Source organism: Pleurodeles waltl, chromosome 4_2 (assembly GCF_031143425.1).
Source record: "Pleurodeles waltl isolate 20211129_DDA chromosome 4_2, aPleWal1.hap1.20221129, whole genome shotgun sequence".
Classification (NCBI taxonomy): Eukaryota; Metazoa; Chordata; class Amphibia; order Caudata; family Salamandridae; genus Pleurodeles; species Pleurodeles waltl.
In genome coordinates, this window is record NC_090443.1 from 733584078 (window position 1) to 733611954 (window position 27877).

The 27877-nt window shown below is 48.7% G+C and overlaps 1 protein-coding gene across 2 annotated transcripts in view; it reads left to right on the forward strand.

The window, feature by feature from the left end:
- The window catches only part of LOC138293239 (bromodomain testis-specific protein-like), a 1110548-nt gene that overhangs the window by 241528 nt on the left and 841143 nt on the right, over positions 1 to 27877 (forward strand). For both annotated transcript variants that reach the window (XM_069232347.1, XM_069232348.1), the window contains exon 3: positions 26251 to 26388. In XM_069232347.1, coding sequence (XP_069088448.1) covers positions 26251 to 26388 — 138 coding nt within the window. The remainder of the gene's footprint in view (positions 1 to 26250; positions 26389 to 27877) is intronic.

Genomic DNA, 27877 nt, shown 5'->3' on the forward strand with positions numbered 1-27877 from the left:
TATGTATATATATGTATATATATGTGTGATATATAGATATTTATATTTGATTAAATATTCCGTATTATATTTGATTAATGTAGTCATGTCAAGTATGTGATGTCAGGGATCACCTGTTTCCCTAAAAGGCAAGTTAAAAAAAAAAAAAAAAATGGTGAAAACTGATGTCAGCACGCCGGCGAGGTCCTCTTATTGCCACGATGACATCAGACGGAGTCGTGTGGGAGTCTGGCAATAGTGGCATCCTCGTCGACGGGCAGAGCTGGGAAGAAAATTTCCGTTGAATGCTAGCGCATTGGGAGAATTCATTAGGTGAGGAATTCACAGGTTCCTAGTGTATCCACCAGAAAAGGTGTTACCGACGTTAAGTAGCTTGTTCTTCTAGCATGGTTACCCCGATTTTTGGCCTGTTTGTGAGTGTTTGTCAGTGTGTTTTTACTGTTTCATTGGGATCCTACTAGCCAGGACCCCAGTGCTCACAGTTTGTGGCCTATGTGTGTTGTTAGTAGGCTTAACTGTGTCACTGAAGTTCTGCTAACCAGAACTCCAGTGCTAATGCTCTCTCTACTTAACAAATGTGTCCCTACACTTCAGTGACTCCATATTCCAATTCTCATTGGCACACTGGTCCCCCCCCCCCCCACGCACTCACACTTATAAGTACCTAGTATATGGTATCTAGGTGTAGGAAAGTACCACTTTTGGCATGTTGCCCCCATTTTTACCTGTATATCAGTATGTTTTGCCTGTCTCACTGGGATCCTGCTGGTCAGGACCCCAGTGCTCATAGTTTATGGCCTAATTTGTGTGTCTGTATAGTGCTTGACTGTCACTGAGGCTCTGCTAATCAGAACCTCAGTGCTTATGCTCTCTCTGCTTTTAAATTTGGCACTATAGGCTAGTGACTTCATTTACCAATTTCAGTTGGCACATTGTGTAGGAAGGTAGCTTCTTTCTAGCCTTGTTACCCCCACTTTTGGCCTGTTTGTGAGTATATGTCAGGGTGTTTTTACTGTCTCACTGGGATCCTGCCAGCCAGGGTCCAGTGCTCATAGTGAAAACCCTATGTTGTCAGTGTGTTTGATATGGGTCACTGGGACCCTGCTAGCCAGGACCCCAGTGCTCATACGTTTGTGACCTGTATGGGTTCCCTTTGTTGTGCCTAACTGTATCACAGAGGCTCTGCTAACCAGAACCTCAGTGTTTATGCTCTCTCTGCTTTCTAAAATTGTCACTGCAGGCTAGTGACTAATTTTACCAATTCTCATTGGCACACTGGAACACCCATATAATTCCCTAGTATATGCTACCTAGGTACCCAGGGCATTGGCGTTCCAGGAGATCCATATGGGCTGCAGCATTTCTTTTGCCACCCATAGGGAGCTCAGACAATTCTTACACAGGACTGCCACTGCAGCCTGAGTGAAATAACGTGCACGTTATTTCACAGCCATTTTTCACTGCACATAAGTAACTTATAAGTCACCTATATGTCTAATCCTCACTTGGTGAAGGTTAGGTGCCACGTTACTTAGTGTATGGGCACCCTGGCACTAGCCAAGGTGCCCCCACAATCTTCAGGGCAAATTCCCCGAACTTTGTGAGTGCGGAGACACCATTACACGTGTGCACTACATATAGGTCACTACCTATATGTAGCGTCACAATGGTAACTCCGAACATGGCCATGTAACATGTCTAAGATCATGGAATTGTAACCCTAATACCATTCTGGTATTGGGGTGACAATTCCATGATCCCCCAGGTCTCTAGCACAGAACCCGGGTACTGCCAAACTGCCTTTCCAGGGTTTCCACTGCAGCTGCTGCTGCTGCCAAACCCTCAGACAGATTTTTACCCCCCTGGGGTCTGGGCAGCCCAGGCCCATGGAAGGCAGAACAAAGGATTTCCTCTGAGAGAGGGTGTTACACCCTCTCCCTTTGGAAATAGGTGTGAGGGGCTGGGGAGGAGTAGCCTCCCCCAGCCTTTGGAAATGCTTTGATGGGCACAGATGGTGCCCATCTCTGCACAAGCCAGTCTACACCGGTTCAGGGATCCCCCAGCCCTGGCACAAAACTGGACAAAGGAAAGGGGAGTGACCACTCCCCTGACCAGTACCTCCCTGGGGAGGTGCCCAGAGCTCCTCCAGTGTGTCCCAGACCTATGCCATCTTGGATTCAGAGGTGTTGGTGCACAATGGACTGCTCGGAGTGGCCAGTGCCAGCAGGTGATGTCAGAGACCCCTCCTGATAGGTGCTTACCTCTTTCAGTAGCCAAGCCTCCTTTCTTGTGGCTATTTAGGGTCTCTCCTCTGGGCTATTCCTCAGATAACGAATGTAAGAGCTCACCAGAGTTCCTCTGCACTTCCCTCTTCGACTTGTGCCAAGGATCGACCGCTGACTGCTGCAGGACGCCTGCAAAACCGCAACAAAGAAGCAAGACGACTACCAGCAACATTGTAGCGCCTCATCCTGCCGGCTTTCTCGATTGTTTCCTGGTGGTGCATTCTCTGAGGGCTGTCTGCCTTCACCCTGCGCTGGAAGCCAAGAAGAAATCTCCTGTGGGTCAATGGAATCTTCCCCCTGCTAACGCAGGCACCAAACTTCTGCATCACCAGTCCTCTGGGTCCCCTCTCATCCTGACGAGCGTGGTCCGTGGAACACAGGAGCTGGGTCGAAGTGTCTCCCACACTCCAGTGGCCCTTGTGTCCAAATTTGGTGGAGGTAAGTCCTTGCCTCCCCATGCCAGACAGTAATTCTTTGTACTGCATGATCTGCAGCTGCTCCAGCTCCTGTGCACTTTTCCAAGGATTCCTTTGTGCACAGCCTAGCCTGGGTCCACAGCACTCCGTCCAGCATTGCCCAACTCTCTTGGTTGGACTCCGTCGTGGGACCCTCCTTTGTGACTCTGAGTCGACCTCTGTCCTCAGATCTTCTAAGTGCCTGTTCCGGTACTTCTGCGGGTGCTGCCTGCTTCTGTGGGGGCTCTCTGAGTTGCTGAGCACCCCCTCTGTCTCCTCCTCCAAGGGACGACATCCTGGTTCTTCCTGGTCCCCAGCAGCACCCAAAATCCTCAACCGCGACTCTTGCAGCTAACAAGGCTTGTTTGCGGTATTTCTGCCTGGAAACACTTCTGCAACCTCCAGCACACCGTGGGACATCTTCCATCCAAAGGAAAGGTTCCTAGCCCTTTTAGTTGTTGCAGAATCTTTGGCTTCTTCCACCCGGAGGCAGCCCTTTTGCACCTTCATCCGGGGTTTAGTGGACTCCTGCCCCCCCCTGGACACTTGCGTGACTCTTGGACTTGGTCTCCTTCCTTTACAGGTCCTCAGGTCCAGGATTCCGTCTTCAGTGTTTTGCTGGTGCTTGTGGTTCTTGCAGAATCCCCTATCACCACTATTCTGCCTTTCTGGGGTAGTAGGGTAACTTTACTCCTACTTTTAAGGGTCTTGGGGAGGGGTATTTTGGACACCCTTACTGTTTTCTTACAGTCCCAGCGACCCTCTACAACCTCCCATAGGTCTGGGGTCCATTTGTGATTTGCATTCCACTTTTGGAGTATATGGTTTGTGTTACCCCTAGAGCTATGTTTACTATTGCATCCTATTGTGATTCTATATTGTTTGCACTACTTTTCTTACTGTTACTTACCTGTTTTGGGTTTGTGTACATATAATGTGTGTATATTACTTACCTCCTAAGTGAGGGTATCCTCTGAGATACCTTTGGCATATTGTCACTAAAATAAAGTACCTTTATTTTTAGTAACTCTGTGTATTGTGTTTTCTTGTGATATAGTGCTATATGATATAAGTAGTATAGTAGGAGCTTTGCATGTCTCCTAGTTCAGCCTAAGGTGCTTTGCTATAGCTACATTTTTATCAGCCTAAGCTACTAGAAACACCTCTATTCTACTAATAAGGGATTACTGGACCTGGCACAGGGTGTAAGTACCACAAGGTGCCCACAATAAGCCAGGCCAGACTCCTACACATTGGACCCCCCTTATAAGTCCCTAGTATATGCTACCTAGGTACCCAGGGCATTGGCGTTCCAGGAGATCCATATGGGCTGCAGCATTTCTTTTGCCACCCATAGGGAGCTCAGACAAACCCTTGCACAGGCCTGACATTGCAGCCTGCGTGAAATAACGCACATGTTATTTCACAGCCATTTTCACTGCACTTAAGTAACTTGTAAGTCACCTATATGTCTAGCCTTCACTTGCTGAAGGTTAGATGCAAAGTTACTAAGTGTGAGGGCACCCTTGCACTAGCAAAGGTGTCCCCACATAGTTCAGGGCCATTTCCCGGGACTTTGTGAGTGCGGGACGCCGTTACACGTATGCACTACATATAGATCAGTACCTACATGTAGCTTCACAATGGTAACTCTGAATATGGGCATGTAACATGCCTAAGATCATGGAATTGTCCCCCCCCCCATCCCAAATCTGGTATTGGGGAGCCAGTTCCATGCATTCTGGGGGCTCCACAGTGGACCCCCAGTTCCGCCAAACCAGCTCACTGAGGGTTGCACTGCAGCTACAGCTGCTGCTCCTCACAGACAGGGTTCTGCCCTCCTAGGGTCTGAGCAGCTCAGTTCCAGGAAGGCAGAACAAAGCATTTCCTCTGAGTGCAGGGCGTTACACCCTCTCCATTTGAAAATAGGTGTTACAGGCTGGGGAGGGGTAGCCTCAGATCGTACCCTCCTTGCATAAGCCACTATACACCGGTTCAGGGACCCCGTGTCCCCTGCTCTGGCGCGAAACTGGACAAAGGAAAGGAGAGTGACCTCTCCCCTGTCCATCACCACCCTAGGGGTGGTGCCCGGAGCTCTTCAAGTGTGTCCCAGACTTCAGCCATCTTGCTTTGCAAGGTGTGGGGGCACTTTGGAGGGCTCTGAGTGGCCAGTGCCAGTAGGTGACGTCAGAGACCCCTCCTTACCTGATAAGGTAGCCAATCCCCCTCTCAGGGCTATTTAGGGTCGCTCCTGTGTGTTCTCTTCAGATTCTGCTTGCAAGTTTCCTTCAGGAATCTTCTGCACCTACTACTACATCCTCTGACCTCGGATCAACCGCAGCCTGCTCCAGGAACCGGTGTAACAGCAACAAAGTATGCTCAAGGGATACTTTTACTCTACAATTTCAGCTCCAGCCAGCAACTGCAATAGTTTCCACGGTGTGCACGCTCTGAGGACTCCCTATCTTCATCCTGCACCAGAAGGACCGACAAAATCTCCTGTGGGGTGACGGAGTCACTCCCCTGCTCACGCAGGCACCTTCTAAGATGAAGACTGGGTACCCTTCGACTCCTCTCACAGAGACGAGCATGCTCCTAAGGAAACAGAGGGTGGACCCCATCGACCTAGACTGTCCTGAGGTCCTGCTGATGCAATTTGGAGGTAAGACCTTGCCTTCCCTGAGAGCAACAGTAAAACTGTGTACTGCGTCTTCTTCAACTTCTGAGGCCTCTGTGCACTATTTGCTCAATTTCTCAGTGCACCGCCTGGCCCAGGTCCCCAGCACTCCATCCTGTGACGCTCAACTCACTGAATTGTTCGGCGGCGTGGAACATTCATTTGTTGTGCTGCACCAACCACGTTTTGCACCTTCTTTGTCCCCGTGTCCTGGGACTCCCGTGGGTGCTTTCTGGCATCCTGAGGGCTCTCTGAAGCGCTGAGAGCCACCTCTTCCTCCTCACACAGAATTGGGGCACCCAGGACCCTCCTGGTTCCAACCAGCGTCATTTTTACGCAAAACGCTTATTTGACGTAACCAAGGCTTGTAGGCGACTTCCAACACAAAATCACGTCTGCATCCATCTTCGCATCGTGGGCCATCTCTTGCATCACGCAGGAACCCGCTGACATCTTCCTAGGGTGCATTCCTGCAGTTTTCGACTAACAAGGGACTATTCTTTTGCACCCTCTTCTGGGTTGGCAGGGGCTCCTGCCCTTCCTGGAACATCTTTCGACTTCTGGACTTGGTCCCATTCTTTTGCAGGTCGTCAGGTCCAGGAATCCAGCAGTTGTTGTTTGCAGACTTGGTTGGTTACTGCAAAATCCCAAAGTGTAGTTTGTGCTAAGGAAACTTGCAGTACTTTACTCCTGCTTTTCTGGGCTCTGGGGTAATGTACTTACCTTCACTGTATTCTTACTGTCCCAGCGATTCTGCACACACTACACTTGTTTAGGGGGGAAATTTGTGATTCGCATTCCACTTTCTTAGAATATGGTTTGTGTTGGTCCTAGACCTATTTTCTCCCTCTGCATTCTATAGCATTTCCTATTATTTGCACTATCCTGTGACTAAATACTTGTCTAATTTTGGTATCTAGTGTATATATTGTGTATAATACGAACCTCCAGAAGGAGTATTGTCTCTAAGATATTTTTGGTACTGTCACCCAAATAAATACCTTTATTTTTGGTAACACTGAGTATTGTCTTTACTTGTGTATAAATACTGTGTAACTATGTGGTATTACATGAGCTTTGCATGTCTCCTAGTTCAGCCTAAGCTGCTTTGCTACAGCTACCTCTATCAGCATAAGCTGCTATAACACTACTACATTTCACTAATAAGGGATAACTGGACAGTGTACCCAAGGTACCCACTACAAACCAGGCCAGCCTCCTACACTAGGTGCCAAGGGCATTGGGGTTCCAGGAGATCCTTAGCTGCAGCATTTCTTTTGCCACCCATAAGGAGCTCATACAAACCTTTCATCAGGACTTCCACTGCAGCCTGAGTGAAATAGTGCACACACTATTTTGCAGCCATTTTCACTGCACTAAGGTAACTTATAAGCCACCTATATGTCTAACCTTCATTTACTGAAGGCTTGATGCAAAGTTACTGTGTGTGAGCGCATCCTTCTATTAGCAAAGGTGCCCCCACGTTGTACAGAGCCATTTCCCCGGACTTCATAATTTCGGGGATACCTTTATAAGCGTGCACTACATATATGTCAATAAATATACGTAGCTTCACAATGGTAACTCCGAATATGGCCATGTGAGGTGCCTAAGATCATGGAATTGTCCCCCAATCTAAATCTGGTGTTGGGGGGGCAATCCCATGCACCCTGGGGGCTCCACCATGGACCCCCAGTCCTGCCAAACCAGCTCTCTGAGGTTTCCACTGCAGCCCCAGCTGCTGCCACCTCACAGACAGGGTTCTGCCCTCCTGGGGTCTGAGCAGCTCAGTCCCACAAAAGCACAACAATGCATTGCCTTTGGGAGGAGGGTGTTACACCCTCTTCCTTTGGAAACACGTGTTACAGGCTTGGGAGGGGTAGCCTCCCAGAGCCTCTGGAAATGCTTTGAAGGGCACAAATGGTGCCCTCCTTGCATAATCCACTCTACACCGGTTCAGGGACCCCCTGTCCCTGCTCTGGCGCAAAACCGAACAAAGGAAAGGGGAGTGACTACTCCCCTGTCCATCACCATCCCAGGGGTGGTGCCCAGAGCTCCTCCAGAGGGTCCCTGGCGTTAGCCCTCTTGGATTCCATGGTGTAGGGACCCTCTGGAGACCTCCGAGTGGCCAGTGCCAGCAGGTGACATCAGAGACCCCTCCTGATAGGTGCATACCTGGGTAGGTAGCCAATCCCCCTCTCAGGGCTATTTGCACATATCTGAATTCCGGGGTGCCCATACTAGCATGTGAATTACAGGGCATTTCTCAAATAGACCTCTTTTTTACACACTGTCTTACATTTGCAAGGAAGAAATGTACAGAATGACAAGGGGCAATAACACTTGTTTTGCTATTCTGTGTTCCCCCAAGTCTCCCAATTAACAAAATAGTACCTCGCTTGCGTGAGAAGCCCTATGCTTGCGACAGGAAACTCAAAATGGACACCTCACATTTTTACATTGAAATCTGACGTGTTTCTTGCAAAGTTCCTAGCTGTAGATTTTGGCCTCTTGCTCAGCCGGCACCTAGGGAAACCTACCAAACCTGCGCATTTTTGAAAACTAGACACCTAGGGGAATCCCAGATAGGGTGACTTGTGGGGCTCTCCCCCTGTTCTGTTACACAGAATCCTCTGCAAACCTCAAAATGTGGCTAAAAAACACTTTTTCCTCACATTTTGGTGTCAAAGTTCTGGAATCTGAGAGAAGACTCAAATTTCCTTCCACCCAGCATTCCTCCAAGTCTCCTGATAAAAAATTGTACCTCACTTTTGTGGGTAGGCCTACTGCCCGTGAAAGGAAATGCCCCAAAAAACTATTTGGACACATCAAAATTATCAAACACAAAACTGGGGTGCGGGGATTTGGTCGAGAGGCTCCTGCGTTTTTGGTCCTGGGCTCAGCAGCAGCCATCTAGGGAAACCTACCAAATGCAGACATTTCTGAAAATTAGACACCCGAGGGAGTCCAGGGTGTGACTTGCGTGGGTCCCCAAAGGGTTTTCTTACCCAGAATCCTCAGCAAATTTCAAATTTAGCTTAAAAAATAAAAATAAAGAAAATCTAATTTTTCCCACGTTTGTGTGTGGGATCACTGCACCGGGACACATTTCCTACCACCCAACGTTCCCCTCAGTCTCCTGGTAAAAAAAATGGTACCTCACTTATGTAGGTAGGCCACGTGCTTGTGACAGGGAAGAGACAAAAACATGTCAAAATTAAGGGGGAATCAAAGTGGGTCCAAAAGGGCATTTTGGAAAAAAGCATTTTTAGGCTGACAAGTGCAGCAGAAATTTTATCGGTATAGATGAGACAATGCTGGGTTGTAGGAATTTTGTGGATTCCTGCAGATTTCAGAAGGTTCGATCACAAAAAAATGTGTGATTTCCTGCAAAGTTGGAGGTTTGCAGGGCATTGTGGGTAAGGAAATGGTGCGGGGTGGATATGAAGCACACCACCCTGGAATCACCCAGATGTTTAGTTTTCAGATGTGTCTAGGTCTTGTGGATTTTTCTACATGGCAGCGTCCCAAAGTCCATAAAGTGCAGCCCTCACCATTCCAAGTGGGATGATTTTGAGACTTAGCCAAGCTCTCATGGCCCAAATGTAAAACCAAAACCCAAAGTAATCAAATGTCCTCTTGCTTGCCGTGGGATAAGATGTTTTAATGTGCGGAGGGAGAGCTGAAAGACTTTTACTCCCTTCAGTTGGGGTGGGGGCATAAACAGGTCCATTCAGGTTGGTAGCCACCACCCCACTATTTGTTTTTTTTAATTCCCTGGCATCTAGTAGACTTTGTCACCCCCACCCTGTGTGTGGTTCGGGGGTAATTGCCCCATCTGCCCACTGGTGGGCAGAACAACTTTGGCCCCATTTATTTGGGGTGGGGGTATGACCATACCACCACCCTCTTATTTTGGGGAAAAATATTCTTCCCTGGTGGGCTTTCTGCCCCCCTTCGGGGCAGATGGTCCTTCCAAAGATGAGCTAATTTTCCCCCAAGGAGGGCAGATATGCCCAACAGTAATGTGCCCCCTTGGGGAGCGACCCTTGCCCAAGGGGCTGCCCCCCCCCAAAACAAAACACACATACACACACCAGTCCCTGGTGCCTAAGTGGTTTCTACCCCCACCGAGCAGATCGGCCTAATAGAAATAGGCCAATCCACCCCCAAGGGCCCTTGCGTGAAATTGGAGCAAAAAAAAAAATCTGCGTGCCTAGTGGTTTCTGTCCCACTTAAGGGTAGATTGGCCTAATACAAATAGGCCAGTCTGCCCCCCAAGGGAGGGCAGAAATGGCCTAAAATAAATATGCTCCCTCCCCCCCAGGGCAATGACCCTTGCCTAAGGGGTTTCTCATCTTCCGTGAAATTGACGTTAAGAAAAAAATAAAGATCCTTGGTGTCTAGTGGTTTCTGCCCCCCTTGGGGGCCGATTGGCCTAACATAAATAAGCCGATCTGCCCGCAAGGGGGGCAGAAATGGTCTGAATAATATTTGCCCCCCAGGGGTCGCTCCCATATATAAAAAAACAAAAGTAAACATAAAAATATATCCCTGGTGTCTAGGGGTTTCTACCCAATCCCCCCCCGCCCCTCGGGGCAGATTGGCCTAATTATAATAGGCCGATCTGCCCCCAGGGGGGCAGAAAAGGCCTAAAAATATTTTGCTCCCCTTATGCGCAAATATAAAATAAAAAAATCCCTGGTTTCTAGTGGCTATTGCCCCCCTTGGGGGCAGATTGACCTAATAAAAACACCCTGATCTGATTTGTGGGGCAGCAATGGCCTAAATAGAAGTTGCTCCCCAGGAGAGCGACCCTTACCTAAGGGGTCACTCCCCATCTGTAAAACAAAAAAAATCCCTAGTGCCTAATGGTTTTTGCCCCCCTTGGAGGCAGAAATGGCCTAAAATAAATTCCCCCAACCCACCAGGGAGCGTTCCTTGCCTGAGGGGTCGCTCCCCTTGTGTGAAATTCACCTTACAAATGAAAAAAACTCCCTGGTGTCTAATGATTTCTGCACCCCTTGGGGATTGGCCTAATAAAAATAGGCCGATATGCCCCCAAGGGGTCCAGAAATGGCCTAAATATAATTTGCCCCCTAGGGGAGCGATCCTTGCCTAAGGGGTCGCTCCCCACCTCTTAAAAAATAAAATAAAATATCTGGTTTCTAGTGGGCATTTCAGTAGCCAGAGACTTCAGAGGGAAGGAAATTCCTTTCCTTCCCTATGAAGCCTCTCAGGCCCCCATCACATGATCGAAAGGCCTCTGAGGCCAGCCCGCAATTGCACGCTGACGTCATAAGACGTCCCTGCACGGTTGGGGGTGGAAGGGGAGGGGCTTCCCCTTCCATCCCTGCCCGTGGGGGTGGGTGGGAGGGAACCCACAGAGGTGGCGCTAGCGCTCCCTCCGAGCTCATGTGCCAGGACATAATTGTTACGTCCTCTGCACAGGAGCACTATGCCGGTGGACGTAACCATTACATCCCCGGCACAGAACAGGTTAATGGCCTGCACTATTTGAGCTGATGTCGACTCCACTACGCCCTTAGTAGGCAGGTAATTCATTATTGCAGCCTCAGACATTATGCATTGGTCAATTTAGCTCTGTAGTGTTGGTTTTGCATATGTATTTCTCATTTCAAACTGTGGTTTCAATGCTAGTTCTTTACTGCAGTGCTGTAGTTCACTGGAGCGTGGACTATACTTTGTAGTGGGTGCAAAGTTGAGAGACAACAATGTGTTAATATAGTACATCTATGTTTACCACTGTCTAATCCTAGTTTGCAGCCCAGTTTGCTGGGCCTCTACCTAACCCATTGTATACTTCAGTTCCAGGTTATGCTTTTAACAATTTATTACTGCCCTCCTTATTCTCAGGATCTCAAGGGCTCACTGAAAGCAGGTTTATTTCCTCTGACCCACTGCAGCATCACACATTTTAATACTGGGTGGAGTTCCTCACTTAGATAACCATGTTTTGGTACTTTACAGTGTCATTCTTTTCAGTGGTCACACTGCTCCTGATCCTCAGGCCATCAAGGGGAAGAAGCTCACTCACCCTGAAGCAATCAGTGGATCACCACCTGATCCACCCACAGACATTTAAATACATTTCCCTGTTTCCAGAACACTACATTCTGATGGTTACTTCGAACTGCAGATTCCTCACTTTATAAAAACCCTGAGGTGCCAGACATGATCCAGAGAACTTTCTTCAGCAATACATTCTTGCATTGGCAGGTGGGGTTTTGCTGCTTTGTATTAGATTTGCCTTCCCTGCATGTGATGTCAGGGCCCCTACATTGTCACCTCCTCCGCAGAGGGACATTAGTTTCTTTCTGTTTGCGTTTTGCCTCACAGATCTGGAACTCCTGCCCTTGAGTACTGGCATGGCAGATGATATTTTCAGACTTTAACCAGTGTACAATGGACATGTCCCTTTTTACCTCCATGGGTGGTAAAGCATTACATCACATCGTAGAAAATGAATTCACCCTTCCTTTCCTCTGCACCCCTTCGGACATGATCCTACACCACAGTGCCTCCTGGAGGGCCACTTGTCTATTCTGTGAGGGGAGGTTCTGGTCTTTTTGGGCAAGGGACCAATGGAGAGGGCACTGGCATATTTAGTCAAGACTGGTTTTTACTCCTTTTACTTCCTGCTGCCAAAGTTGGATAGAGGCCTCTGCCCTATCTTCACCCTATGACCTTTCTCCTCAGGAAGGTCAAGTTCAAGATGCTTATCCAGGAGAGTGGATGGTAGCATTAGATTTGTAGGACACTTATTTCCACCTCCATGTCCTGCAAACCCACAGGCATTACATCTCGTTTCATGTAGGCCATAAGCACTTTCAGTTCTCAGTGCTCCTCTTTGGCCTCACCAGTGAGATGCTGGTGTTCATGAACGGGATGACGATGATGTTCGCTACTCACCTCTGGAGGATGAGAATACCATTCTTCCCATACCTTGATTACTGGTTGCTGAAGGCAAGTTTGCCTCAGACAGTCATGGAACACCTCCAGACGAAGGCCAACTGTTGACATCACTGTGGTTTTCTATCAACTTACTGGAGTCACACATGACTCCATCACAGATGCCCACCTTTCTTTTGAGCCATCCTGCATTCAGCGCTTTTCCGAGCTTTCCTTTGCCTCATTGATTCCTGGACATTCAGGCTAGGATCCCAAAGTATCCAAACTTGGCCTCGGTCTCAGTGAGAGCGACTTTGAGGCTTTTGGCCTGAAACATCTTGCTTAGGGGCCATGCCACACCAGGTGGCACATGCGGGCTGTGCTGAGGGATCTGAAGTCTGTGGGGCCAGCACCAGGGGAACCTCTTGGATTCTATCAAGGTGTCAGACATGACCACAAAAGATAAGCAGTGTTGGCTGCTGGACTGCAGTTGAACTTTTGGTAGAACCGTCTTCCCTCCTTACTGTTGTGACTGAATGTAGGAGGCTTTCCTGGCTTATAGTGGGTCCCTTGTGGTACTTACACCTTGTGCCAGGTCCAGTTATCCCTTATTAGTAGAATAGAGGTGTTTCTAGCAGCTTAGGCTGATAGAGGTAGCTGTAGCAGAGCAGCTTAGGCTGAACTAGGAGACATGCAAAGCTCCTATTATATCACTTATATCACTTCGTACGATATCATAAGAAAACACAATACTCAGAGTTACCAAAAATAAAGGTACTTTATTTTAGTGACAATATGCCAAAAGTATCTCAGAGGATATACTCCCTTAGGAGGTAAATAAAATACACAAAATATACACACACAACCCAAATCAGGTAAGTAAACCGTTGGAAAAGTAGTGCAAACACTGTAGGACACAATAGAATGCAGTAGGGAAAAATAGGCCTTGGGGCAACAAAAACCATATACTCCAAAAGTGGAATGCGAACCACGAATGGACCCCAGGCCTAGGGTAGTGTGTAGAGGGTCGCTGGGAGTGTAAGAAAACACTAAGGGTGTCCAAGATACCCCACCCCAAGACCCTGAAAGTAGGAGTAAAGCTACCCTACTGCCCCAGAAAGATAGTAAAGTGGAGATAGGGGATTCTGCAAAGACAACAACTGACTGCAAAGCTCTGAAGACTGATTCCTGGGCCTGAGGACCTGTAAAGGAAGGGGACCAAGTCCAAGAGTCACACAAGTGTCCTGGGGGGCAGGAGCCCACTAAACCCCGGATGAATGTGCAAAAGGGCTACCTCCAGGTGGAAGAAGCCGAAGATTCTGCAACAACGGAAGGTGCCAGGAATTTCTCCTTTGGTCAGAAAATGTCCCACGGTGTACAGGAGGATGCTGAGTTGTTTCCACGCAGAAACACCGCATCCAAGCCTTGCTAGATGCAAGAGTCGCGGTTGAAGGTTTTGGGTGCTGCCAGGGCCCAGGAAGGACCAGGAGGTTGCCCCTTGGAGGAGGAGATAGAGGGGGCTGCTCAGCAACACAGAGAGCCCACGCAGAAGCAGGCAGCACCCGCAGAAGCACCTGAACAGGCGTTCAGAAGAACTGAGCACGACAGTCGACTAAGTACAACAAAAGGGAGTCCCGCAAAGTCGGAGTCCAACTCAGAGAGTTGGGCAATGCAGGACGGAGTGCTGGGGACCTGGGCTAGGCTGTGCACAAAGGAAGTCTTGCAAAAGTGCACAGAAGCCCCAGCAGTTGCAGTTCATGCAGTACACAGGATTACTGTCCGGCGTGGGGAGGCAAGGACTTAGCTCCACCAAATTTGGACAGAAGGACCACTGGACTGTCGGGGACACTTGGAACCAGCTCCTGTGTTCCAGGGACCATGCTTGTCAAGGTGAGAGGGGACCCAGAGGACCGGTGATGCAGACGTTTCCCCCCTGCGTTTGCAGGGGGAAGATTCAGTCGACCCACTGGAGATTTCTTCTTGGCTTCCAGTGCAGGGTGAAGGCAGACAGCCCTCAGAGCATGCACCGCCAGGAAACAGTCGAGACCCTAAATAGCCCTCAGAGGAGGATTGGCTACAAAGGAAGGTAAGCACCTATCAGGAGGGGTCTCTGACGTCACCTGCTGGCACTGGCCACTCAGAGCTGTCCATTGTGCCCTCACACCTCTGCATCCAATATGGCAGAGGTCTGGGACACACTGGAGGAGCTCTGGGCACCTCCCCTGGAAGGTGCTGGTCAGGGGAGTTATCACTCCCTTTTCCTTTGTCCAGTTTCGCGCCAGAGCAGGGCTGGGGGGGATCCCTGAACCGGTGTAGACTGGCTTATGCAAGGAGGGCACCATCTGTGCCCTTCAAGGCATTTCCAGAGGCCAGGAGAGGCTACTCCTCAGCCACTTCACACCTATTTCCAAAGGGAGAGGGTGTAACACCCTCTCTCTGAGGAAATCCTTTGTTCTGCCTTCCTGGGACTGGGCTGCCCAGGCCCCAGGGGGGCAGAAACCTGTCTGAGGGTTGGCAGCAGCGGTAGCAAACCCCAGCGAGTTTGTTTGGCAGTACCCAGGCTCTATGCTGGAGAGCCGGGGATGCATGGAATTGTCCCCCCAATACCAGAATGGTATTGGGGGGACAATTCCCTGATCCTAGTCAGTGATACAGTTAGGCACCACACAGAGAACACATACAGGGAATACTTTATGAGCACTGGGGTCCTGGCTAGCAGGATCCCAGTGACACAGGCAAAAACAAACTGACATACAAGTAAGAATGGGGGTAACATGCCAGGCAAGATGGTACTTTCCTACACTGAGGCATTGTTGTTGTGTTTGGAAGGTCGTCTGGGAGAGGTGGAGATCACAGGGCTCTGGCAGAAACCTGCTTCCACATAAACTTGTTGGAGTTGCACGACGCCACATGCTGAGATTATTTTCAAGGTGAGGGTCCTGAAGTTAGATGGAGTAGACACTAGAAAGAGCGTTACTGATGATAAGGAACTTGTTCCCAGCCTTACTTTCTCAAGTTTACACTCACACGATTATGAATCCTAGACTCAGAGCCCTCTCTGGCCAGTGGCTCTCTCCAGACCTCAGATTTTCTCTGCTGGGGACTCCTCTCCTTTCCCTAAAGCCTCTGTGACTTTGTTCTCTCTAATCTTCCAGGTCTCTGCTGTAGGAAAGTACCATCTTGCCTGGCATGTTACCCCCATATTTCACTGTATATATGTTGTTTTAGTGTATGTGTCACTGGGACCCTGCCAGCCAGGGCCCCAGTGCACATAAGTGTGCCCTGTATGTGTTCCCTGTGTGATGACTAACTGTCTCACTGAGGCTCTGCTAATCAGAACCTCAGTGGTTATGCTCTCTCTGCTTTCTAAATTGTCACTAACAGGCTAGTGACCAATTTCACCAATTCACATTGGCATACTGGAACACCCTTATAATTCCCTAGTATATGGTACTGAGGTACCCAGGGTATGGGGTTCCAGGAGTTCCCTATGGGCTGCAGCTTTTCTTTTGCCACCCATAGGGAGCTCTGACAATTCTTACACAGGCCTGCCACTGCAGCCTGAGTAAAATAATGTCCCCGTTATTTCACAGCCATTTATCACTGCACATAAGTAACTTATAAGTCACCTATATGTCTAACCTTCACCTGGTGAAGGTTGGGTGCAAAGTTACTTAGTGTGTGGGCACCCTGGCACTAGCCAAGGTGCCCCCACATCGTTCAGGGCAAATTCCCCGGACGTTGTGAGTGCGGGGACACCATTACACGCGTGCACTGGACATAGGTCACTACCTATGTACAGCGTCACAATGGTAACTCCGAACATGGCCATGTAACATGTCTAAGATCATGGAATTGTCACCCCAATGCCATTCTGGCATTGGGGAGACAATTCCATGATCCCCCGAGTCTCTAGCACAGACCCGGGTACTGCCAAACTGCCTTTCCCGGGGTTTCACTGCAGCTGCTGCTGCTGCCAACCCCTCAGACAGGTTTCTGCCCTCCTGGGGTCCAGCCAGGCCTGGCCCAGGAAGGCAGGACAAAGGACTTCCTCAGAGAGAGGGTGTTACACCCTCTCCCTTTCGAAAAAGGTGTCAGGGCTGGAGAGGAGTAGCCTCCCCCAGCCTCTGGAAATGCTTTGATGGGCACAGATGGTGCCCATCTCTGCATAAGCCAGTCTACACCTGCTCAGATCTTCTGAACGCCTGGTCAGGTGCTTCTGCGGGTGCTGGCTGCTTCTGCATGGGCTCTCCCTGTTGCTGAGCGCCCCCTCTGTCTCCTCCTCGAAGGGGCGACCTCCTGGTTCTTCCTGGGTCCTGGCAGCACCCAAAACCTTCAACCGCGACTCTTGCAGCTTGCAAGACTTGTTTGCGGTCTTTCTGTGTGGAAACAACTCTGCATCCTCCAGCACGCCGTGGGTCATCTTCTGACCAAAGGAGAAGTTCCTGGCTCCTTCCATTGTTGCAGAATCTTCAGCTTCTTCCACCCGGAGGCAGCCCTTTTGCACCTTCATCCGGGGTTTAGTGGGCTCCTGCCGCCCCTGGACACTTGCATAACTCTTGGACTTGGTCCCTTTCCTTTAGAGGTCCTCTGGTCCAGGAATCCGTATTCAGTGCTTTGCAGTCAGGGGTTTCTGCAAGAACAATAGCTATCTCGACTTTACTGTCTTTCTGGGGTAGTAGGGTAACTTTACTCCTACTTTTCAGGGTCTTGCGGTGGGGTATCTTGGACACCCTTAGTGTTTTCTTACACTCCCAGCGACCCTCTACACACTACACTAGGCCTGGGATCCATTCGTGGTTCACATTCCACTTTTGGAATGTATGGTTTGTGTTGCCCCTAGGCCTATTCTTCCCTATTGCATTCTATTGTGTTCTACAGTATTTGCACTACTTTTTTAACTGTTCACTTAGCTGATTTGGTTTGTGTGTGTATATTTTGTGTATATTACTTACCTCCTAAGGCATTATATCCTCTGAGATACTTTTGGCATACTGTCACTAAAATAAAGTACCTTTATTTTTAGTAACTCTGAGTATTGTGTTTTCTTATGATATAGTGCTAAGTGACATAAGTGGTATGGTAGGAGCTTTGCATGTCTCCTAGTTCAGCCTAAGCTGCCCTGCTATAGCTACCTCTATCAGCCTAAGCTGCTAGAACCCCTCTAATCTACTAATAAGGGAAAACTGGACCTGGCACAAGGTGTAAGTACCACAAGGTACCCACTATAAGCCAGGCCAATCTCCTACACTTACAAATAGTCTAAAACTCTGGCAATCACTCTCAGTAGTGTTAGCACATTAAAGCCAAACTGCTTGGCTTTGCCAGGGTCTGTTATTCTATATTGCTTACACTCGCCTCACCTACCACCAGGAAGAAAATGGTAATTCGCATGTGGTATTCCGTGATTCATTGGTGCTGTTATGTAAGCTTAGTGTAACTTTTCCATCTTTTATGAATTACCTTTTCAGGATGATTACTGGAGGACAGTAAAATGGGGGACCAAAGTTCTGTAATGCTCACCAGCTAACGAGGTGAATGAAAAATCCCTGGCCTGGGTAAAGGAGAAGGGTTGATGGTGATCTACCTTGACATAAGCAGTTTGTTGTTGCCACTGCTGTTCTTTCAGCAGCTACACAACCATGATGAATTGTCATAACGTGATGTCTAACTCCTTCATTGTAATTGTGGATAGTGCATCTTGCAGGTTAATAAATATTATGGTAAAAAAACCTAATGCGTTAACCACTTCGCTGAAAACAATATACCATTACATCTGCCTGACCCATAGGGCTTGTAGGTTCATCAAGAACCCAAAGTATCCATAGCCAATAAATGAACTGCAGCTTGCAATGGATTTTCATTGTATACCAGGTATACAGAAATTCATTTGGTAAACTCTAAAGGGTGAAAAATAGGTATCAAGGAAGCCTTTGTTTTTCCAAAATGGGTACAAAATGAGGAGTTTAGAAGCAGTAGTTACTTGCACATCTCTGAATTCTGGGATCCCCTTACTAGCATGTGAATTATGAGGCATTTCTCAAAATGACTTCTTTCTTACACACTGTCTTACATTTTGCAGGAAAAAATTTAGAAAAAGACTATTGGCAATAAACCTGATTTTTCTATTTTGTGTTCCCCCAAGTCTCCCAATATAAATGGCATTTCACTTGTGTGGGTAGGCCTAATGCCAGCAACAGGAAACACCCCAAAACGCAACATGGACACACCACATTATTACATTGAAATCTGGCATGTTTTTTGGAAAGTGCCTAGCTGTGGATTTTGGGCTGTAGCTCCACCGGCACTTAGGGAAACCTACCAAACCTGTACATTTTTGACAACTATGGCAAAACAGGATGGGGTGATTTGAGGGACTCTCACCAGGTTCTATTTCCCAGAATCCTTTGCAAACCTCAAAATTTGGCCAAAAAACACTTCCCCTGATTTCATTGGTGGAAAGTTATGAAATCTGAGGGGAGCCACAAACCTCCTTCCACCCAGCATTCCCCCAAGTCGCCTGATAAGAATTGGTACCTCACTTGTGTGGGTAGGCCTTTTGCCTGCAACAGGAAATGCACTAAAACACAACGTGGACACATCACATTTTTCTAATGAATACAAATGGGCCCAGGAGGGCAGAAACCTGTCTGAGGGTTGGCAGCAGCGGTAGCTGCAGAGAAAACCCCAGAGAGCTAGTTTGGCAGTACCCGGGGTCCATGCTGGTGCCCCGGGGATGCATGGGATTGGCACCCTAATACTAGATTTGGCAAGGGGGGGCATTTCCATGATCTTGAACATGTTACATGGCCATATTCGGAGTTGCCGTTGTGAAGCTACATATAGGTATTGACCTATATGTAGTGCACGCTTGTAATGGTGTCCCCGTACTTACAAAGTCTGGGGAAATTGCCCTGAAAAAAGTGAGGGCACCTTGGCTAGTGCCAGGGTGCCCTCACACTTAGTAACTTTGCACCTAACATTTACTAAGTGAGGGTTAGACATATAGGTAACTTATAAGTTACTTAAGTGCAGTGTAAAATGGCTGTGCTGCAGTGGCAGTCCTGTGCAATATTGGTCTGAGCTCCCTATGGGTGGCAAAAGAAATGCTGCAGCCCATAGGGATCTCCTGGAACCCCAATACCCTGGGTACCATATAGTAGGGAATTATAAGGGTGTTCTAGTGTGCCAATCAGAATTGGTGAAAATGGTTACTAACCTGCAGAGACAATTTTAAAAGCAGAGAGAGCATAAACACTGAGGTTCTGGTTAGCAGAGCCTCAGTGATACAGTTGGGCACCACACAGGGAACACATATAGGCCACAAACTATAAGCACTGGGGTCCTGGCTAGCAGGATCCTAGTGACACAGGCAAAAACAAACTGACGTACAAGTAAAAAATGGGGGTAACATGCCAGGCAAGCTGGTACTTTCCTACAGTCCCCATGAGAGGATCGGTGGTAATTACCCCATCTGCCACCACGGTGCGCAGAATGACTTTGCCCCCATTTACTTATTTATTTGTCCCCCCGGGCAGAAATTACCATCAGTAATGTGCCCCCATGGGGAGCGACCCTTGCCCAAGGGGCCGCACCCCCTCCCAAAAAAACACACACCCCTAATCCCTGGTGTCTAGTGGTTTCTGCCCCCTTCTGATGGATACAACTACCTGTGGATTCCTCACCTAATGAATACTCCCATGGCGCCAGCATTCAACGGAAATCTTCTTCCTAGTCTCTGTACGTCGACGTCACTCTAGCCCACGCGACGCCGTCTGACGTCATACAGGCAATAAGAGGTCCTCGACGACGTGCCGACGTCAGTTCCCTTTTTTCCGTGCATTCGAAACGGTTATCTTCGAGGGAGCAACTGTTACTTTCGTGGTTACAGTGTATTTTTTGCTGCGTAGTCCTTCTCTGCAGTAATAATGTCGCAGAAAAAGTCGGGTTTCATGCCTTGCCGAGAGTGTGGGGGCAAGATGTCAGTTACAGATCCTCACTCCGACTGCCTTTGGTGTTTGAGCTCCGACCACGACGTCTCAACTTGCGATTCATTCCAGCACCTGAATCAGAAGGCCCTCAAGGAACGTGAGGCTAAGTTGTTTATGGCGAAGTCAAAGAAAGAAAAGCATCACAAGAAGTCTTCTTCGCCAAGGCATCGGCGTCATCAAGACTCCCGGCGCCGTAGAGATTCACGGCGCCATTCAAGCAAGGAGACTCGTTCCAGGTCGCCTTCGGATCGGCGCCGGAGGACTTGGGAGGTCAGTCCCACGGTCACGCCGCATCCGTCGACGCCGTTGCCCTCTCCGGCGTCACCGACTTCACCTGGGCAGGCGTCGGTGATTGAGGTGATGCAGCCTCTTGTGTTGTCTCCGGCGTCGCAGACGTCGAGGCCAGCGTCGCCTTCGATACAGGCACCCCAGTATCCGCCTTTTCCCACCCCTGGAGCCGATAGTACCGCATTCCTAAATGCGATGTATACCATCTTCCAACAGATGGCTCCAGGGGGTGCTCCGGCTGGTCCTTTACCCTTTTCATTGGGTGATCCTGCGCCTCTACGGCCGCCACCCTTTATGCCCTTTCTGCCTTTTGGGAACGTGGCCTCGGCGCCGGTGTCGGCGCCGGTGGCCGCTCCGGTGGCTTCAGAGGGATTGGCCCCAGAGATTTCCATCCCGTCGATGTCGGGATTTCGTCCTGTGACTCCGGTGGGTCCATCTGCTCCAAGTTCTCTTCGACCTGCTCTTTCATCGGCGCCGAAGTTGCCTGTGGCGCCGGACGCAGCGTCGGTTGCTTCTGGGGATCGGCGCCGATCTTCGGCGGAGGCCATGTCGACTCTGCGTATCGAGAAGAGGCTAGATTCGAGGAGACAGGCTCTTCGTCTATTGGAAGAGCAGGAGTACCAACGAGTCCTGGAGGAAGGAGAACTGGAGGACTCTGGTGATGGACTGCATGGTCTGGATACAGCCAGTGGGCTGGACACTTCCCCTGAGTGGGATCTTTCGTCTCCAGGGGAATATACGGAGGAGGCTGCTTCCTTTCACGCTGTAGTACGGAAGGCAGCTAACTTTCTGGACCTGCCTTTGCCGGTGGCAGAGGCGAAGCAGAATCTTCTAACGGAGGTGCTACATCCGGCCTCTGCTGCAGCGGAGCCTCTCTTGCCGTTTAATGAGGCTTTGCTTGATCCGGTGCTAGAGGTGTGGAAGAGGCCAGTATCTTCCTCAGCGGTTCATAGGGCGGTGGCCAGGAGGTATCGAGCTGCGCCATCTGACCCTGGCTTTCTTTTTAGACACCCTACACCGGAGAGCTTGGTGGTGCAAGCCTCCTGTTCATCAAAATCAGCGCCTGGATCTTTCCCGACGGTGCCTGGAGACAGGGACTCGAAAAAGCTGGATGCGCAGTCCAAGAAAAAGTTTTCATCCTGCAGTCTGGCGTTGAAGGCCACCAACGCAACTTTCATTCTGGGGAGATACATCCATGCTCTTATGGATGACATTTCGTCATCATTTACGGAGCTTCCCCAGGGTCTTTTGGATGTTGTTTCGGACGCCCAGGCTGCCGCGACCCAGATTATTCAGTCTGGGCTGGACACGACCGACTCGGTGGCTAGGGCAATGGGCACGGCTGTGGTGGCAAGGAGACAGGCCTGGCTCCGTAATTCGGGGTTTTCTGCGGATGTGCAGTCAACCCTATTGGACCTCCCGTTTGATGGGGACAAACTGTTTGGGGCCAAGGCAGATTCGGCCTTGGAGCGATTTAAGGAGAGCAGGGCCACAGCCAAATCGTTAGGGCTCCAAGCTCCTTCTTCCTCTGCCTCTTCCAGATTTTTCAGGAGGTTTCGTGGATTTGGGCGTGGCTCTTCCTCCTCTTCCTTTCGGGGGAGATTCCAGCAACCTGCCTCTTCCCATCCCTATAGATCTTTTAGAGGGAGAGGTAGGGCCGCACCAGAGGAGCCTCTCAGCAGCACTCTGCCTCTTCCTCGTCCTCTGGAGGGGTGCAGCAGGGAAAGCAGCCTTAGGCTTCCACCATTTCCCACTCACTCCTCTCCTGTAGGGGGAAGATTACGGCATTTTCTCCGCAAGTGGAAGACTATTACAACGGACACTTGGGTTCTCAGTATTGTGGGAAAAGGCTACACCCTTCCCTTTCGGGAGTTCCCGCCCCCCATCCCGCCTCGCCCATCTTATTGTTCAGAAGAACACCTCCTGTTGCTAGAACAGGAGGTACAAGTCCTCCTTTCAAAGGGCGCGGTGGAGTTGGTCCCAGAGCAGGAAAGGGGTCGAGGTTGTTACTCAAGGTATTTCCTGATTCCCAAGAAGGATGGTCGGTTGAGACCAATCCTGGATCTGAGGATCTTGAATTGGTTCCTCAAACAGGAAAAGTTCAAGATGCTGACCCTAGCTCAGGTGCTTTTGGCATTGAACAAGGAAGATTGGATGGTGTCTGTCGACTTGCAGGATGCTTACTTTCATATCCCGATACTCAAGTCACACAGGAAGTATCTCCGGTTTGTGGTAGGATCGCAGCACTATCAGTTTGCGGTCCTTCCGTTTGGTCTTACTTCAGCACCTCGAGTCTTCACGAAGGTGATGTCGGTGGTTGCGGCAGAGCTCAGAAGGAAGGGGATAGCAGTATTCCCTTACTTGGACGACTGGTTGATCAAAGCCAAGTCTCCGGAGCTTGTATCGCATCATCTGCAGTCAACGACTCAGTTGTTGTTCGACCTGGGCTTTTCGGTGAACGAGCCCAAATCTCACCTGGAGCCCTCTCAGCGCCTCCTGTTCATAGGGGCAGTACTGGATACAACATTGAGTCGAGCCTTTCCTCCGCCTCAGCGGATTCAAGATATTCAGAAATTGGTTCCAATGTTTCGAAGTGGAGCGGTAGTTCCAGTCCTCAAGGTCCTTCGTCTGCTCGGTCTGTTTGCCTCCTGCATTCTGTTGGTCACGCATGCTCGCTGGCACATGAGGGCTCTTCAGTGGTGCCTCCGAAGGCAGTGGTCTCAACACAAAGGAGATCTAGAAGGTGCTGTCAAGATCTCCAGAGATGCTGCTGTGGACTTGAAGTGGTGGATTGCGAGCAACAATCTTTCACAGGGAAAGCAGTTCGCGCAGTCGTCACCAGTGGCCACGGTCATAACGGATGCTTCCACTCTAGGGTGGGGAGCTCATCTGGGGGATCTGGAGATCAAAGGCCTTTGATATGAAACATCTGTTCCTCTGGAGACCAATCTGTTAGAGTTACGGGCTGTACGTCTGGCTCTCAAGGCCTTCCTCCCTTCCCTTCGTGGTCAGTCGGTACAGGTCCTGACGGACAATACTACCACGATGTGGTACTTAAACAAGCAGGGAGGAGTAGGGTCGTACCTTCTCTGCAGAGAAGCTCTTCGACTATGGTCGTGGGCAAAGGACCATCAGATTTGCTTGGTAGCAAATCATCTGGCCGGGGTCTTGAATGTACGTGCGGACAGTCTCAGTCGCCAATTCTCGGCAGACCACGAGTGGCGTCTCCATCCAGATCAAGCCCGTTTGATCTTCCAAAGGTGGGGGTTTCCTCGGGTAGATCTGTTTGCCACTCTGGAGAACGCGCATTGTCCGTTATTCTGCAGCCTCCAGTATCCGATGCAGGGAGCGTTGGGGGACGCGTTTCAAATAACCTGGTGCGGCCAGTTGCTTTACGCGTTTCCTCCCATACCCTTGATTCCTCGAGTATTGAGGAAGATTCGCCAAGACCGGGCCCAAGTCATCTTAATAGCTCCGGATTGGCCAAGGAGGGTGTGGTACTCCGACCTTCTCCAACTCTCAATGTGCCCTCCGCTCCGTCTCCCTTTCAGGGCAGACCTCCTCTCGCAGTCGCAGGGGCAGGTTTTACACCCCAACCTCCAGAGTCTGCACCTACATGCCTGGAGATTGAACGGGGCAACCTGAGTTCCTTCTCTCTCCCGCCTGATGTAGTGGGTGTTATATTAGCGGCCAGGCGACACTCCACTAAATCTATCTACGCTAATAGGTGGTCTAAATTTGTTGCGTGGTGTGGAGATAGGCAGATTGATCCCTTGCATGCTCATCTATCGGACGTTTTGTCTTTTGCTCTGTCTCTAGCGCAGAAAGGTTGTGCAGTGGCTACCATTAAGGGTTATTTGTCGGCCTTGTCAGCCTTCATTTGTCTTCCAGACCAACCATCGTTATTTAAATCCCCTATTGTTATCAGATTCTTGAAAGGTCTTCTAAATAAATATCCTCCAAAACCATTCGTTATGCCGCAATGGGATTTGTCTTTGGTCCTGACTTTCCTTATGGGGTCCCCTTTTGAGCCTATGCATTCTTGCCCCTTAAGGTATTTGGTTATAAAAACAGTTTTCCTGGTAGCTATAACATCTGCAAGGAGAGTGAGTGAGTTGCAGGCCTTATCAGTAAAGCCCCCTTATACAACATTTTATGGGGATAAGGTGGTGTTGAGGACCAAGGCTGCTTTCCTCCCGAAGGTTGTTTCACCTTTCCATTTGGCTCAGACAATTACTTTGTCCACGTTCTATCCTCCGCCTCATCCTTCTAAAGAGGAAGAAAGACTGCACTGTCTGGACCCAAAGAGGGCGTTAAGCTTCTTTATTGATAGAACAAAGGATTTCAGGCTGGAGGATCAGCTGTTCATCGGGTACGTGGGCAAGTGGAGAGGAAAGGCAGTCCACAAGAGAACACTCTCCAGGTGGGTTGTTCTTTGCATTAAAATCTGTTACTCTTTGGCAAAGAAGGATCCTCCTGAGGGCATTAGAGCTCATTCCACCAGGGCTAAGTCGGCCACTTCGGCCTTGGCCAGAGGTGTTCCTGTGGTCGACATCTGCAAGGCCGCAACTTGGTCGTCCCTTCACACTTTTGCGAAACATTACTGTTTGGACTCTGAGGTCAGAAGGGACGGCCATTTTGCACGGTCAGTGCTGCAGGATTTCTTGGTTTGACCATTTAGGCACCCGCCACTGGGCGTGGTACTGCTTTGGGACTCTATTCATTAGGTGAGGAATCCACAGGTAGTTGTATCCATCAGAAGAACGAGTTACTTACCTTCGGTAACGACTTTTCTGGTGGATACATTAGCTACTTGTGGATTCCTCACGGTTTCTGGGCCCCTTGGGGGCTGATCAGCCTAATAAAAATGGGCTGATCTGCCCCTGGGGGGGGGAGGGGGAGTGACAGAAATGGCCAAAAGTAATGTGCGCCCTTGGGTAGCAACCCTTGCCTAAGTGGCTGCCCCCCAAACAAAACACACCAACACAAACTATCCCTGGTGCCTAAGTGGGGCAGAAATGGACATCAGTAATGTACCTCCGTCGGAAGCAAGGGGGTGCCCTGCCCCCAAACAAAACACAGGCACACACACAACAATCCCTGGTGTCTAGTGGTTTCTGCCCCCTCTGGGGGAAGATGGGCCTAATTAAAATAGGCCAATCTGCAGAAATGGCCTAAATTATAATGACATCTCCACCCCCCCACCCGGGGAGCAACCCTTGCCTAAAGGGCCGCACCCCTTTTTAAGCCTTTCCTTTCATGCCTCTCTGACCTCCCCCGTTCCCGAGGAGAAACTAATTAGAACATAGCTTCCAGCTTGTCAGGAACGACCTCTGAAGTCAGCACGCAATACATGATGTCATCTGATGTCCCGGGGGTGGGAGACGATGGGGGTGCTCAGTTGAAGTGTTTCCGTGGGGATGTGGTGGTTTGGTGGGTCACAGCCAGGATGTAACTGTTGCGTCCATGGCATAGAGGGGGTTAAAGATGTTTTAAGTTACAGAGAATATCCTTGATGTCTTTTTGTTCTGTAGTTTAATAACTTTTTATCATGCACTTTTTTTTGCCACAAAATAAGTGTTTTGTAAATTTATTGCAGTTGCTGTAATTTTAACGTATAGGGTATGTACTCCTTATTTCAGGATTATTATACTATTATCAAGAATCCGATGGATCTGACAACCATTAAGAAACGCCTAGAGTACAACTATTACACAAAGGCAATGGATTGCATTGAAGATTTTAACACTATGTTTACCAACTGCTACGTGTATAACAAGGTATGTGTCATTTAAATGGTATTTTTGTAGCCTTTCTGAAAAAGACTATATTGTATACCTCACTCAAACGTGTTGATTGATCTTAGTTCTGCTAAGCTCAGCATACTTTACTTTTTGCAGTTTTATTTTTTCTTGGGAAATATATATGCTGTGTAAAACAACTAAATACATGCAAACTATGTAAAACATCATCTTATATAAAAAACCATATAAAATTTGCAAAATTGTTATTCCTATATGTTACCCCATTCCTTATTATATTACGTATCTTTTTCACAGAAAATTGATTGCAGCATTTTTACCTGTGTATTTGGGATGATTATCTGTTGAACATCACAATGTCTGCCATCTGTGTGCCCCCCACCCTGGTGTGCCCAACCCTCCCCTTTAGTTTTTGCAGACTGCCATGGTTGGGCTGGGGCTACTGGGCTGTCAGCCTGGCCTGCATGTTGGACACTTTAAAGTTTTTCTTTTGGCTCACAAGCATGTTTGAAGTGCAACAAGCCTGTTCTCCTGAGCTTCTGTTATTTTTATTATCAACTCTGGCGCCACCTGCTCCACCCAGCCTTATCATTTTCCAATCAAGAAAGATTCCGAGATGTCAAGACTGCAGCGTAGATAAAAGCTGCTGTTATTAATTGCCACTCTACTAACAAATACACAGCAGGGGTACCCTGCATCACACTACCTGCATTAAAATCCAAGCAATTAATTCCCAAAACACAGCAATTTTAACAGTGATGTAGCTGAAGAAATATGCCTAATAAAGAAAGTAGAATTACAGGGTACATGAAAACATTATTATTAGATTCAGTTTGTTTTATTTGCTTAGTAATGTCAAACTACATAAGTGGAAACAGTGAATATGGTGGGAGAGTGGAGAATCCTAAAATGAAAAAATATTCCACACCTCTTAGGTTCCAAGAGGGGATCTTTGAAAGATTAGCAGGGGGATAGCTGCGATTCAACATCCCAAGTACATTTAATGCCATTTCAGGAGTCAATAATGAGAATTTTAATTTGTTTTAAAAGTTTCTTTTTATTGTAGGTTTTCAATTTCTCATTATTAGTCAATACATATTTACAGAACATTCCATAAAGCGTGTCCACAATGTGTCCCTTTTCTAATATTCTCAATCAGTGAAAGTAAACATTTTAGTCCGTGAATAGCTAAAAGAACAATTCTAGTAGCAGTCTGGTCTGTGAAGCTAGCAGTACTCCTAAAGCATACTGTAAGAGACCTCTAGTAGAGAACCGTCTGGGCAGGAAGCAAATCTGACTTTCGAGCTCAGAGAGAGATAGTCTGGGGTCTGAGAATGAGTCTCAAATCCCTAGCAAAAATAGCTGCTGCTGTTGCCGTTGTTGCTGCAAAACTGCTGTTAGTTCTTTCCTTGGCACACTTATATACACGTTAACATGAAAAATACATTGTAGAAAAGTTGTTTCATTCAGGATATTAGACACTCAGTCAGGTGCCATGTATTCTTCG